At 35.8% G+C, this 15337-nt stretch overlaps 1 protein-coding gene across 1 annotated transcript in view; it reads left to right on the top strand.

Moving 5' to 3' along the window:
• Positions 1-15337, top strand: part of trio (trio Rho guanine nucleotide exchange factor) — a 979236-nt gene that overhangs the window by 505 nt on the left and 963394 nt on the right. The window contains exons 2-5 of the mRNA XM_068383253.1: positions 3268-3460; positions 4228-4541; positions 4895-5000; positions 10580-10702. Of these exons, the coding sequence (XP_068239354.1) occupies positions 3268-3460; positions 4228-4541; positions 4895-5000; positions 10580-10702 (736 nt within the window). The remainder of the gene's footprint in view (positions 1-3267; positions 3461-4227; positions 4542-4894; positions 5001-10579; positions 10703-15337) is intronic.

The following is a 15337-nucleotide window of genomic DNA, read 5'->3' as shown; positions in this document are numbered from 1 at the left end:
ACTTATAAAAGAGCAACAAGAAATTAAATTAATTGAAGGTTATTATTACCATTGAACAGACAACATCTGAAACTATATTCAACCAAAAAGCGGCTGCACCAATTTGAACTTTGGAAGTTCGACAAATTCAACGGTTTGATTTGGAAGATCTTTCCAGAGGAATATATCTGACTCTCCTCGGGAAGTTGAAAGTTTTACATGAATTTTTATGCCAAGGAAAGGCCATAAGAGTATTTAGATTTTTTTTCTTTTGTGGTCCACATCAATAGTAAATTGCACGGTCTAAATTTAGTAAACTTTAAAATTGGCTATGCAAATGTTAGACAGGAAATCGGTGCAAAGCAATTTTACTGCTTTTGGCGCTTGTGAAAAGGTATTATCATGCAGTCGACAAAAGTATTTAATTTATAGAATATATATATATATATATATATATATATATATATATTATATATATATATATATATATGTATGTATATATATATATTATATATATACACACATACATGTATATATATATATATATATTATATATATATATATATATATATATATATATATATATATATATATATATATATATATATTATATATATACACACATACATGTATATATATATATATATATATATATATATATATATATATATATGTATATATATATATATATTTATATATATATATATATATATATATATATATATATATATATATATACATGTATATATATACACACACAAGAGTAGAGGAAATTTTTTATAATTATCCTTTGCGTAATTGAATTTATAGATGAAAAATAAGATTTTAAACATTCAATGGTCTCCCATTTTGTTTCTTAACAGCTGACCCTTTTCAAACACTGTAGTTCCGAAGAATTTTAACTCGACGACCGTTGTATGTACACATGCACGCATGTACGCGCGCGCGCGCCCGCCCACACACACACTGGCTATATATATATATAATATATATATATATATATATATATATATATATATATATATATATATATATATGAGAGAGAGAGAGAGAGAGAGAGAGAGAGAGAGAGAGAGAGAGAGAGAGAGAGAGAGAGAGAGAGAGAGAGAGAGAGAGAGAGAGAGAGAGAGAGTATAAAGGTTCGCATTTACATTCGAAATGATGTATTACCGAGTTTTCAGGATGTTCACTTGTGGAAAAAGAACGATAGATAGTAATTCAAAAAGGGTACATAATTCAGAATTGTTAGGCTATAAAAGGATTGGATGTAAAGAGGTGTTCAGTAGATGGCGTAAAAGATGTATTGGAAAAGGATGGCCTTGGTATCCAGTATCGTTCGCTCATTACATTGGCTGGTCCCTAAACGGTAGAATCCTAGAATCGCACACAAATATTTACAAGATAAAAAAGGAGGAGTGACACGGTAGGTGTGTGTAGGGTGAAGATAGGCGGTATTGTCCTGCTTTTAATGACATTATGATAATTATAATTATCGCGGATAATGATGGGGACGTTTTTGATACTTAGGGGTTCATTCACAATTCGGCATTTAAAGGATAAATGTGTCTGTGATGTGTTGTGTTGAATTCTTGCCACCTCCTGTATGGGTAAAGCACTTATATTATTTAAGAATAGTTGCAAATACTAAGATAAGAAAAAAAATCTTCACTTCGTCTATTAGCGTGCTTTTTTTCCCATTCGTGTGGGGTATTCAATATTTATTGTACCAGTCACCATCTCCCTTCCTCCCAGCAGCGAGGAGTAATGGCGTAGCTAGGTCGGCAGTTCAAGGCGTGTGAGGTGTCTGTTATGTTTTTAGAAGGTGTTGGAATGGCTGTGTTTGTGTGTGTATTAGTCTGTAACACCCATTTGTTTTACGCAAACCTATCCGTCGATTACATATATAATCCTGAGGTGTCTACACGGATAGCAAATGAATTCTTCACTCAAGGGGTTAACTCCTGGACTGTAATAGTTCAGTGGCTACTTAACACTTAGTTAGGGTAGAAGAAACTCTTTACCTATGGTAAGCTGTTTTTCCATGAGATGGACACTCCAATATCAAACCGTTGTTCTGTAATCTTGTGAAGTGCCATAGCCTCGGTACCATGGTCTTCCACTGTCTTGGGTTAGAGTTTTCTTGCTTGAGGGTACACTAAGGCACACTATTTTATATGTTTTATTATTTCTTTTCCTTATGGGACCATGTTTCTTGCTGGAGCTCTTGAGCTTAATAACATCATTATTTTCCAACTAGGGTTGTAGCTTAGCGAGTAAAATATGTATCTGTGTGTGTGTGTATATATATATATATATATATATATATATATATATATATATATATATATATATATATATATATATATATATATATATATATATATATATATATATATATATATATATATATAGTATCATTGGTGATCATTAAGTATTAAGATTGTGTAAGGAAAGACATGTTATAATATTATAATAAAAAATTTGTGAAATATAAAATCTCTAATTAACTTTAATGTTTTTCAAAGTCATCTACCGTTTAGATATATCAGATAATGTCAAAACTTACTTCAGGTATAAACGTTTTATACGTGTTTATATAGTCGTTAACAATAGATTATAGTGCATAAGTAGCACGTGTGTGATGTTCCTTACAGCATTTATGTCAATAAGCCACATTTCCAAGGTTCTTCCATTGTTAGGTGCTATTTATGTCCGCTTATTTTTTTTTTGTCCCATTTATTGTTGTTATTTATAAAGTAATATATCTTGTTATCTCTTTATTGTTTAAATCTCCACCGTGATCAGTTACAACAATTGTTGTAGTGAATGATGCATGATATTAATGAAGGGTTTCTACCTTTAAATGCCTCTTTTTCGTTTATATTTTACTGATTAGAGGATATTCCTCCCGATTGTTTACTGTTGATGTAAGATGTAAGGAGTAATTTATTCATATGGAGTTAATATAAGCAGCACTCAATTTATACCCATCTGCTTTACCTCTATTCCAAGTTCCTCTTTTCCATTTTTGTGTCCAATCTCTTTAACTTTTACTTTTTGGTGTAACTGAAGGATTTTTTTAATAGCTTTTTAACTATGAATGGCCTCACAGGCCACAGCGCCTGGCTATCTAGCCTAAATTCCTAAATGTAATCCAATCCCAGTGTGTGTTGTATTAGTTTAGATCAGACTAACCGAGAATTCTCGCTAGGTGTGATTTTTGTATATGCAGATTTTAAAATGCACTTTAAAATCATGTAATTTTTTTTATTTTTTTCATAATCGCAGTGATGAAGTGCGTGAGATTGGCTTCACTGTGATAATTGATATGCGCGGATCAACTTGGAATACGGTGAAACCCATATTGAAAGAACTGCATGAGAGTTTTGCCCAGCATATACACATCGTGTACATAGTGAAGCCGGATAATTTTTGGCAGAAACAGCGAACAAGTATAGGAAGTCACAAGTATAAGTTTGAGGTATGTGGTGTTTTCAGTCATTTGTATCACTTGGAAAAGCTTTTTATAACAATCTATTATGTCAGCATGTAAACAAATAGCTGTGAACTTAGTGCTAAATGATATATATATATTAGGATTCGGTTATTCGTTCGTTCCCAAATATTTTCTGGAAGTTACTAATGAAATATTGATGTTTAGATTAATAGATTTTTTTTTTTCACAAAACAGATTTTAAATATTTTTACACATGTAGCCTTTTTATTCTTTTAAAAGCCCAAGGATCAGCATGTCAGTTATAACCATTTTTCATTACAAAATAGGCTCATAACTTTCATCACGGGTGTTGAAATTTTAAGGTGGTGTATATGATAGAAATAATGTAAAGATAAAAATACCCATTTACTCTATTACTCTACTTGTGCTTATCATGACATAAGTAGGTTTAGGAATAAAGATTAGGGGCAATATTGATATTGGTAGGAGGCAAAATTTACATTCAACCCCAGTCAGAAGTGAGAAGAATAATTAACACAAATCATGTGACTGCAGTGTCTTTGGAAAGATGACAAAATGAAAAATATTTTTACAGTAGTGTTAAACAGCGTATGCATACTCAATCAGCTGTTTATTTACAATTACAAACTTTAAACCCAGAAGTTTAATTCATTTATTGTTATTTATTAACCAGTTAATTCTGTCCCTTTGACAGTCATCATGTGATTTACAAGTACTATAACAGGCTAATTGGTTATTCTTATAATTTATAATTTTTTTTTCTATTGCAGACTAATTTGATAAGCTTGGAGAATCTAGGCAAGACAATTGATCCTAGTCAATTAACGAGTGATTTTGATGGGTCACTGGGATATGATCACAATACCTGGATTGAGTTACGGCTGTCTGTGGAAGATTTCACTTGGCAAGCCAATGAGCTCCTTGACCAGCTGGAGGATGTCCGGGACGAATTGCAACAGACTGATTTTGCAGATGATGTCAATGGTGCAAAGAGAGCCATTGAAAGACATAAAGAGATGCATTCTAAGGTCTCTGGAAGCCTTATACACGACTTAGATGTTATGGGCCAAAGATTGTTACAAAGGTCAGATTTGAAGTGATGTTTTTAAAGTTTCAATCAAATTCTTGTTGATGAATATTAATTTACATGCTGCGTTTGTCATCAATAAAAAGTGATTCTTTCATTCCACTAGTTGTTATTAATTTCTTGCTAGTATGTCTTATCGGAATATAAATTTTTCTAGCTAAGCACTTTATATATGACTTGTACGGAAATTTGAAAGTTTCTTATCAGGATTATATTTTACTGACAGTATCTTTTTTTTCAAATACATTTTGCAGTACTGTACTACAAAACTTATTGATATATATTCTTTCATATCATATGTCGGTTACCAATAGATTAATGGTAAAAAATAAAGAATATTTGTTTTTCAGATTAAACTGTGATGAAGGTAGTGGTTATGACTCTGGGTACTCAGGGCGTGATAGTGCATCAAGTCTCATACTTAATAATCCGGATTTTCAGAACAGTATTCCTCAGGTGAGAGAAGAATTCTTTTTGAATGTCAATAAATAGTATTTGGTATTTAAATGTAATTTATCTTATAGAGAGGCAGAGTAAATCTTATGAAATGGTTTTTAAACCCTTGTTTTCATTATAATGATTTTTTCTCAAGTCACGGAGGAACAGTTTGTAAAATTCTTAATATTGTATACATGTTTTATGTGACATGCAGTTTAAGGAATCTTTTTTGTTTTTATTAACTAGTGAGGAAGTGGGGTCTGTGTGAAAAGGTTTTTATACAAGTCGTTATTGTACTTAATTTGGAGTTTGCTTTTTATTAATATAATTTATTATTTTTATGGCTTCTAATTTTTCTTTTAGGGTCATTTTTGGGATATTTTGTCAAGCAACCAACTTTTTTTTATCTTCTTTTCTCTTTAAGCACAAGTGTTATTTATTTAGAGATAAACTATTTTTCTATTTAATTTTATATGTAATTAGAGCATATTTTCTTGGGCAATCCATAAAAAACTGAAACAGATATATGGTACTATTGATGACAGGGAGGTTGCGGATATCATTAGTCGTAAATACCTGCATACATCATACATATACCAAAGGCACTTCCCCCAATTTTTGGGGGGTAGCCGACAACAACAAGAAACAAAACAGAAAAGGGGACCTCTACTCTCTACGTTCCTCCAGCCTAACCAGGGACTCAGCCGAGTTCAGCTGGTACTGCTAGGGTGCCACAGCCCAACCTCCCACATTTCCACCACAGATGAAGCTTCATACTGCTGAGTCCCCTACTGCTGCTACCTCCGCGGTCATCTAAGGCACCGGAGGAAGCAGCAGGGCCTACCGGAACTGCGTCACAATCGCTCGCCATTCATTCCTATTTCTAGCACGCTCTCTTGCCTCTCTCACATCTATCCTCCTATCACCCAGAGCTTTCTTCACACCATCCATCCACCCAAACCTTGGCCTTCCTCTTGTACTTCTCCCATCAACTCTTGCATTCATCACCTTCTTTAGCAGACAGCCATTTTCCATTCTCTCAACATGGCCAAACCACCTCAACACATTCATATCCACTCTAGCCGCTAACTCATTTCTTACACCCGTTCTCACCCTCACCACTTCGTTCCTAACCCTATCTACTCAAGATACACCAGCCATACTCCTCAGACACTTCATCTCAAACACATTCAATTTCTGTCTCTCCATCGCTTTCATTCCCCACAACTCCAATCCATACATCACAGTTGGTACAATCACTTTCTGTGAGACAGACAGTAAATACCTACCAGAGAATTTACCAAGCAAACTTCATGTTTGGTTGGGTATTTGCTCAAAAGATGCATTGTGTAGGATTTTGGAACCCATAATGTAATAAGTTCATGATGGTTTTCAAATGTGTAAATGCATCAAAGGGGCAGGCAGCGAAGAACTCCTGGAACACCTACCGGTATATCTTTTCCTTTTACAGTACGTCTATGAGTATGCCCCTAGAAAGAAGAAACTATTTACACCTTTTGGTCCATAAAAGCTTATTGGTCTATAATGAAAATGCTGTGGAAGTTGAAAGCAGTGAAGATAACTTTTTATCCCCTGCTAAGTCGTCTTCTGCCTATTTGCTTATCTGTAGAAATTTGGCGGATTCACAGCTGCTGTTAGGAGCAAAGCTTTGTGTTACAGAAGTTGTCAAGGATAACTACAGATCTCAAATTTTTATTTTTTAAGGCAAAACTCTTCTTTAGTCTTGTTTATAGGTTTATATAGGTCACTCATGAATGGCAGAGGCAAGGGACAGTGACATTGCCATATCGAGCAGGACAATACCCTAGAGACTGACCATATATATTATATGATCAGAGCCCAAGCCCCCTCTCCATCCAAGCTAGGACCAGGGAGGACCAGGCAAATGGCTACTGATGACTCAGCAGATAGACCTATAGGCTCCCCCAAACCCCCCAAACCTTAGCTCATAAGGATGGTAGGGTTGCAGACGCTAACGGCAGTAACGAGTCTGAGCGGGACTCGAACCCCCGTCTAGCAAACACCAGGCAGAGACGCTACCAATCAGGCCACAACAACCCTGTAGATATGACCCATACAGGCAAGACTGTCAGTTTACTAGTGTCAGTTATTTGTTCCATTAGAGATAGGGATTTCCTAACATCCCTGGATGTCAAGGATGCTTTCTTCCATGTGTCGATTGAATGAAGTACTTTAAGTTTTTGGTTGTTAATAGGAAGATATGACAGCTCATGCTTTAATACATACACTTGGCCAGTGCTCCATAGGTTTTTACCAGAACGCCCACACCAGTGGCATCCTGGGGTCTCGGGAGTAGCACAAGACTCAGAAAATACCAGGACAACTGTATGATGTCATAAACAATAGAACTGTACTAACATCTATACCTCTGTATTCTTACATATCTTGTAGAAGTCAGACCTATCACCATTGACAGAGCTCAGGATTGAGATTTTCATCCCTGTTCCTGGAGTACTCTTACATACATTTTTTATTGGTCGTCTTATGGCAATACATGATAGGGCACCTTATCTCTCCAGAAAAACTTAACCCCAGATCACTTCAAAATGCCCTCTCTACAGCTGATAATGTATTATTTGACAGTTTCTTTTTTCAGTTAGATGTCTATTCAATTTTGTGAATGGGTTTTCTAATATGACTGGACTCAAATCACTGGGTGGTGTATTCTTGGAATAACCAAGTAATTCATGAGACAGGGTTTGGGCTTCAAGAAACCTGAAGGCTGAAGAGTATTTTAATAGTCCTATTAATGCTGATAAGCTTCAATAGCTTTACTATTGGAGATTACTCTGAGATCTTGAAATGTTGCGTCTTAACTTTTTGAGACTACATTATCTAGAAATTCTTCTAAGAATGATGATTTTCAATAGAAGTACCCTAAGCTTCCGAAAGATCTTGCTGACCTGCAGCCATCTAGCTCTATGATGCCAAGTGAATCAAGTTATAGGCTACAGGTCAGCTTTCTCTTTTGTCATGGTTTTTGGATATAATGTGGGCTCTGTAGTTGAACTTAATAAATGTGTGTAGCAGTTTGTTGTTGAGAAACCTCAAAAATTGTTCAAGCCTTAAAATTGGTACCTGCATCTGATAATGAAAAGTCTTACATGACCCTTTTACAAACCCTCGTTGGAGGTCTCACACCTTGAGATCTTAAATGGAAGACCTTTCTCTTAGTCTTTACTTTTTTAGACTTCTTGTGAAGTTGCACATATTAAGGAAATGGTATTCGATAGGTTGGTTGTTAGGAGCTAAATGTGTTTAAGATGTAATCTTCAGGTAGTCATTGGCATTCCACATCATCCATGCTGTTAGACATTTTTACTTGACTTCTTTCTACCGGCCATTTTGGGATATAACAAAGTTATCCATAGAGCATATCTCAATGGTGTAGATAGTAAAGCTCTTCAGATTAGAGGTCCAATTAAGATAACCATGATGCCAATACACTTAGAGGTACCATTTAGCTATTATTAATTCTTTTCTAGGAAAGAAATAATATTCCTCAGTAAAAGAGCCTAAGTTTTAAGTTTTTGAAAACTTTAAAACATTGTAAAAACCTACTGCCAGTATTCTTACTGGAAAAGGTGATAAGATACTGAAATGAATATGAAAAATTATAGTTTATGGCTATTGTTGTGAAGACAGTTGGAATTTATGTTAGTGACTACTTACACTTGCTCCTCGTGTTAGCACTACTTCATTATATGCTACAGTTTAGGGGATTTAGTTCTCTTACCACAAAACCATTGTTTACACTATTTATTTTGGTGTTTTTTCTTGCACATCAGCACCCCGGCTAGGCAGAGACGCACTCTCTCCAGATGTTGGGGAGGAAAAGATGTTGTCGTGGTGCGGGCTGGCCATCAACTGAGGGTAGACTGATGGCAGAACTGAATAGTGTGTGGGCACTCTCGGTGTCCAGCAGGCCTGTCAGTTAAAACTATGTATATTGGGGTTTTACACGCCCACACCTATTGGCTGAGAACTTATCACTCAGTCGATCAGTCAATCAGCTTGCATCTATTGAGTAATTGATAGGCTATTGTTTCTACAGTGTTAAAATATGAAAGTTCTCTGTAGCATTCCAAAACAGACATTTTCAAAGGCCATAAGGTCATATTTATATTGCTTCAAGATCTTACTCAAATAGATCCTTTGGAATATGCTTTCATATATAATTTCCTTAAAAAAATATTTTTATCTTTTTATGTTCCATATGATTTAATGTATGGTACTGGTAGCATCAACTAGCCAGCTATTACCTTTAGTGAAAACTTATCGCAATCTTCACCCTTTACTTCCCTAAGATTGTTTTCTCATCCCTGTAATTTACATGTATGATTTTAGGGAGATTGATTGTCAAGGTTATAAAGGCATACTGTATGTATTGCTTGCATATTAAGTATTTTCTTTTCATAAGTCAGTCAATACCTACGTGTTACAATTACACAGGTCTTTCTATCTCTTATTTAACTATCTTTACTGACCATAAACATCCCTAAGATTTCTACATGAATCCTGCTGGTCATTATCAGTATTCTTGAAGAATAGCAGTTTGAATTTCCCTTTTGAATTGTGATTTGAACATTGAAGAAGTCACTGGTTTGGTCTGAAAACAATCTAATTTTCTATAGATAAAATTGACATTTTTCATAGAAACCAGTCTTTTGTGCTTTCTGTTAAACCATATTGACCTCTCAGCTGATAATAAAAACTGCATAAAAGTGAGGCAGATACCTGCAATGGACTTGAGGTGGGAAAGTGTGTAGTATTACTGTTCTTTATGTAATTAGTAAACAAAAGAATAGAGTCTTGGATATTCATAGAAAATAAATATGGGTTTTATATGACTGATGGGTTTGTATAAAGTAAAAAATTATGCAATGATATATCATTATTAAAAGATATAGTAATTGATTATTCACTTGCTTTAATTTTATATATTGGAAATTTTATAAAATTCAAAGAAGTGTTTCAACTCATGGATTGTGCCCTGAGTTTATTAATTATTCTTCCAGCATGTTTCAGAGAAATAGATTTTAAATAATATGTTTATTTGGCCAACTATTCAATATTTACAGGTGTAGATTGCAATTCTTAGATAGATATATTTTACTTGCATCTTTGATAACAATTTTAGAGATTAGTGAGTTTGTTGTTTTTTAACATGTGAATAATTATTTTCCGTATTTTCAATACTCAGTTTTCACGACCTTTCACGACCATTATTGTTTTTTGTCAGCTTCCTTTACGAGGTTAGATGGTAGATTAGTTTCCTATCCCTCTCCTGTTCTTTTAATTTTTTATCAATAGGAAATCTTTTGAATACTGTATTAATATTCAAGAACAAGATTTTAAGTAGTGCCTTTAGGATTATGTCTATTAGAGCATGTAAGTTCTGTATCATTATATAGTTCAGTATATTCTAAAGACAGCATCAGGTAGAATTGTTTAAAATTACTTGTTGAATAGCAGTGCGAGATTGAATTTTAATTAATATTTATTTTGTGCATTTCAGAATTATGAAAATGTGATGAATTTGGTTTTCTCCACAGATTTTAAGTTTAATGGACAGTGTACACCAAGCTCAGCAGCATGTGCAGCAGTTGTGGCAGCATAAGAAAATGAGGCTAGACCAGTGCTTCCAACTAAGACTTTTTGAGCAAGATGTTGAAAAGGTATGGATTGCAGAATTTTTTCATATAAATTACCCCCCCCCCCCTCTCTCTCTCTCTCTCTCTCTCTCTCTCTCTCTCTCTCTCTCTCTCTCTCTCTCTCTCTCTCTCTCTCTCTCTCTCTCTCTCTCTCTCTCTCTCTTTTCACGCTAAAAAAAACATTAGACCAGAAGTAATAGATACAAACTGGAATTGAAAAGGTACATCACCATTTAGTGTGGTAATTTCTTTACATACAAATTAGCAAATACATGTAACAGACTTCCAGTGGATGTAGTGAACAGCAGTATGGTAAATGAATTCAAGAATAAGTTTGGCAAGATCATAAATACTTTAAACGTTTAAACTAATTCCCTCTACCCAAGCGCAAAAAACTTAGAGGCATGTAAAACCTTTGTAAATCGTTGTAGCAGAGAAAATCCTTGTTTCTTGAAAAAAACTCAATTAAATACTACACAAAAAATAACTGTAAACTTTATTTGATTCAATCATCGTTATTAAGCTTGTCTTAAAAAATTACATTTGATTTCATCAGCTGACCTCTAATTTTGGATGATATAAAATGAGCTTCATTTAATTATTTTTTCACTTTTTTTTCATTTAATTATTTTTTCACTTTTTTTTCATTTAATTATTTTTTCACTTTTTTATCATTAGTTTAAGGAGTACAATATGTTAATAACAGCAATTACCAATTATTTTTATTTTGGTTTTGTCTTCGGCTGGTACTTCGGATACTATAAAAAGGAGACAAAAACAGAAATTGATTGTTGAAAATTTTCCAGGAAGTAATGAAAATTACAAGGTAGAGCATGCTAAGTATTCCAGTATTCATTGTGAGGTCAAAAGAAAAGCTAGGAATGACTGGAGAGAATATTTAGACAGTAAAGCAGATGAGGCTAACAAAGCTATGAATTCAGGAAGTGGCTATGGTGTAAGAATTGCTCATAGAATTGTTAATGAAATCTCTATGGGGCAAAGAAGAAGTATATACCCATCAAAAAGAGAGACGGATCTGTAATAACAACAGAAGATGAAGAAAGACAGCATTGGATGGAGCTCTTTGGTGAGGTTATGATTAGGAGATATGAAGGGAATAATTTGATCGATGTACCTGAAGCTGATGAAGACCTTGATGTTCCCATGAATGAATTCAGTGTGTTTGAGGTTGAAGCCATCCTCAAAACACTAAAGAGATAGAAAGCCCCTAGATACGATGGAATAACTACCAGATGATACTGGCCAAAAATGAAGGGACTCCCAGAGTACTTACAAGATTATTTTGTAGGATGTGGCATGAAGAGGAAAACCTGATGAATGGGAGTTAGGAGTGTTGGTGAAAATGGCAAAAAAAAAGGAGACCTGACTGATTGCAATAATTACAGAGGCATAGCACTTACATTAGTTGTTATGAAAATATATACTGTATGCTTATTCTGAAGAGACTGGAGAGAGAGATTAATGAAAAGCTGAGAGATGAACAAGCAGGATTTCGGAAAGGTAGAAGTTGCACTGACCAAATTTTCATTTTGAGACATGTTTTACAGCAATGCATAGAATATAGAAATCCACTTTTGATGGCATTTGTGGACTATAATAAAGCCTTTGATAGTGTGCACTGGCCAATATTACAGAGTCCTGCGTTATTATACAATTCCTCTTATATAAATTATGTATATTTAATTAAGTCTGTTCATGAGCATAGCAAGTGCAAAGTTAATGTTAATGGAGTCTTATCAAAGGAATTTCTAGTGAACAGCGGAGTACTCCAAGGGAATGTGTTGTCACCTGCGTTGTTTATCCTCCTCATGGATTTTGTAATGTGTAGAACATCGGAGATGGTGGAGAAGGATTGGACTGGATTGGTGATGGGAATTTAGCAGACCAAGAGTATGCTGATGATGCTGTCCTTGTTAGCAGAACACCTCAGGATTTGAAATGCTTGCTTACCAGAATGCATGAATTATCACTCGAGGTTGGGCTGAAGATAAATAGAGGAAAGACAGAGATGATGAGAATGGAGTATGCAATCATTCATCTTTCACATACCAAGGCACTTCCCCCAATTTTTGGCCGGTAGACGGCATCAAACAAATGAAACAAAAAAGGGGACTTCTCCTCTCTATGTTCCTCCCAGCCTAACAAGGGACTCAAGCAAGTTCGGCTGGTACTGCTAGGGTGCCACAGCCCATCCTCCCTCGTTATCCACCACAGACGAAGCTTCATAATGCTGAATCCCCTACTGCTGCTATCTCCGCGGTTATCCAAGGCACTGGAGGAAGCAGCAGGGCCTACCGGAACTGCGTCACAATCGCTCGCCATTCATTCCTATTTCTAGCACGCCCTCTTGCCTCTCTCACATCTATCCTCCTATCACCCAGAGCTCTCTTCACTCCATCCATCCACCCAAACCTTGGCCTTCCTCTCGTACTTCTCCCATCTACTCTTGCATTCATCACCTTCTTTAGCAGACAGCCATTTTCCATTCTCTCAACATGGCCAAACCACCTCAACACATTCATATCCACTCTAGCTGCTAAATCATTTCTTACACCCGTTCTCACCCTCACTACTTCGTTCCTAACCCTATCTACTCGAGATACACCAGCCTTACTCCTTAGACACTTCATCTCAAACACATTCAATTTGTGTCTCTACGTCACTTTCATTCCCCACAACTCCGATCCAGACATCACAGTTGGTACAATCACTTCTCATACAGAACTCTTTACATTCATGCCCAACCCTCTATTTTTTACTACTCCCTTAACTGCCCCCAATGCTTTGCATCCTTCATTCACTCTCTGGCGTACATCTGCTTCCACTCCACCATTTGCTGCAACAACAGACCCTAAGTACTTAAACTGATCTACTTCAAGTAACTCTCCATTCAACATGACATTCAACCTTGCACCACCTTCCCTTCTCGTACATCTCATAACCTTACTCTTTTCCACGTTAACTCTCAACTTCCTTCTCTCACACACCCTTCCAAATTCTGTCACTAATCAGTCAAGCTTCTCTTCTGCGTCTGCAACCAGTACAGTATCATCTGCAAACAACTGATTTACCTCCCATTCATGGTCAGTCTTGTCTACCAGTTTCAATCCTCATCCAAGCACTCGAGCATTCACTTCTCTCACCACTCCATCAACATACAAGTTAAACAACCATGGCGACATTACACATGCCTGTCTCAGTCCCACTCTCACCGGAAACCAATCGCTCACTTCATTTCTTATCCTAACACATGCTTTACTACCTTTGTAGAAACTTTTCACTGCTTGCAACAACCTTCCACCAACTCCATATAACCTCATCTCATTCCACATCGCTTCCCTGTCAACTCTATCATGCGCTTTCTCCAGATCCATAAACGCAACATACACCTTACTTTTTGCTAAATATTTCTGGCATATCTGCCTAACTGTAAAAATCTGATTCATACAACCCCTACCTCTTCTAAAACCACCCTGTACTTCTAAGATTGCATTCTCTGTTTTATCCTTAATCTTATTAATCAGTACTCTACCATACACTTTTCCAACTACACTCAACAAACTAATACCCCTTGAATTACAACACGCATGCACATCTCCCTTACCCTTATATAGTGGTACAATACAGGCACAAACCCAATCTACTGGTACCATTGACAACACAAAACACATATTAAACAATCTCACCAACCATTCAAGTACAGTCACACCCCCCTTCCTTCAACATCTCGGCTCTCACACCATCCATACCAGATGCTTTCCCTACTCGCGTTTCATCTAGTGCTCTCCTCACTTCCTCCCTTGTAATCTCTCTCTCATTCTCATCTCCCATCACCAGCACCTCAACACCTGCAACAGCAATTATATCTGCCTCCTTATTATCCTCAATATTCAGTAAACTTTCAAAATATTCCGCCCACCTTTTCCTTGCCTCCTCTCCTTTTAATAACCTTCCATTTCCATCTTTCACTGTTTCCTCAATTCTTGAACCAGCCTTTCTTACTCTCTTTACTTCTTTCCAAAACTACTTCTTATTCTCTTCATATTAATGACTCATTCCCTGACCCCACCTCAGGTCAGCTGCCCTCTTTGCCTCTCTTATCTTGCGCTTCAATTCCACATGGGAGATGAAATATCATTGGAAGGGGAAAGGATCAATGAGGTAGAATCATCCCCCATTGTACAGCAATCCTCAAGCCTAGTCTTCTTTTGATTTTCACCTGAACTAAAAAAAATTTTCTTTTACGTTTATCAAATCTCAGTCGTTGACGCTGTGTAACTCTCGCGGTTTCTGAAACAACAATAATACACCTTCCACCAGGACGGTTTGATTACCATTGGTTTAGTGTCGACACTGAGAAAAAAAGTCAAAGGAGACAAAGGACTGACAGTTAAAAAGAAACCAACTTTCACATATCAACTTGCTTGTTGATTTGGAATTAGAGCCAGATGACTGGTGTAATTATTTGAGGATGGACGAAGAAACATGTATAGTTCTACTGAGATGTGTTTGATGTTTGACACCTGTTCGATGTTTGACACCTGTTCTCACATGCAAATGGTTTGTGGATGAATGAGGCCTTGCTCACAAATGTTAGGCTTGATCAAACTTTCTTCAAACTGTTTGGCCAATGTATAT

The sequence above is a fragment of the Palaemon carinicauda genome, chromosome 11, assembly GCF_036898095.1.
Source record: "Palaemon carinicauda isolate YSFRI2023 chromosome 11, ASM3689809v2, whole genome shotgun sequence".
Taxonomy (NCBI): Eukaryota; Metazoa; Arthropoda; class Malacostraca; order Decapoda; family Palaemonidae; genus Palaemon; species Palaemon carinicauda.
This window is presented reverse-complemented; position numbering and strand designations above follow the sequence as displayed.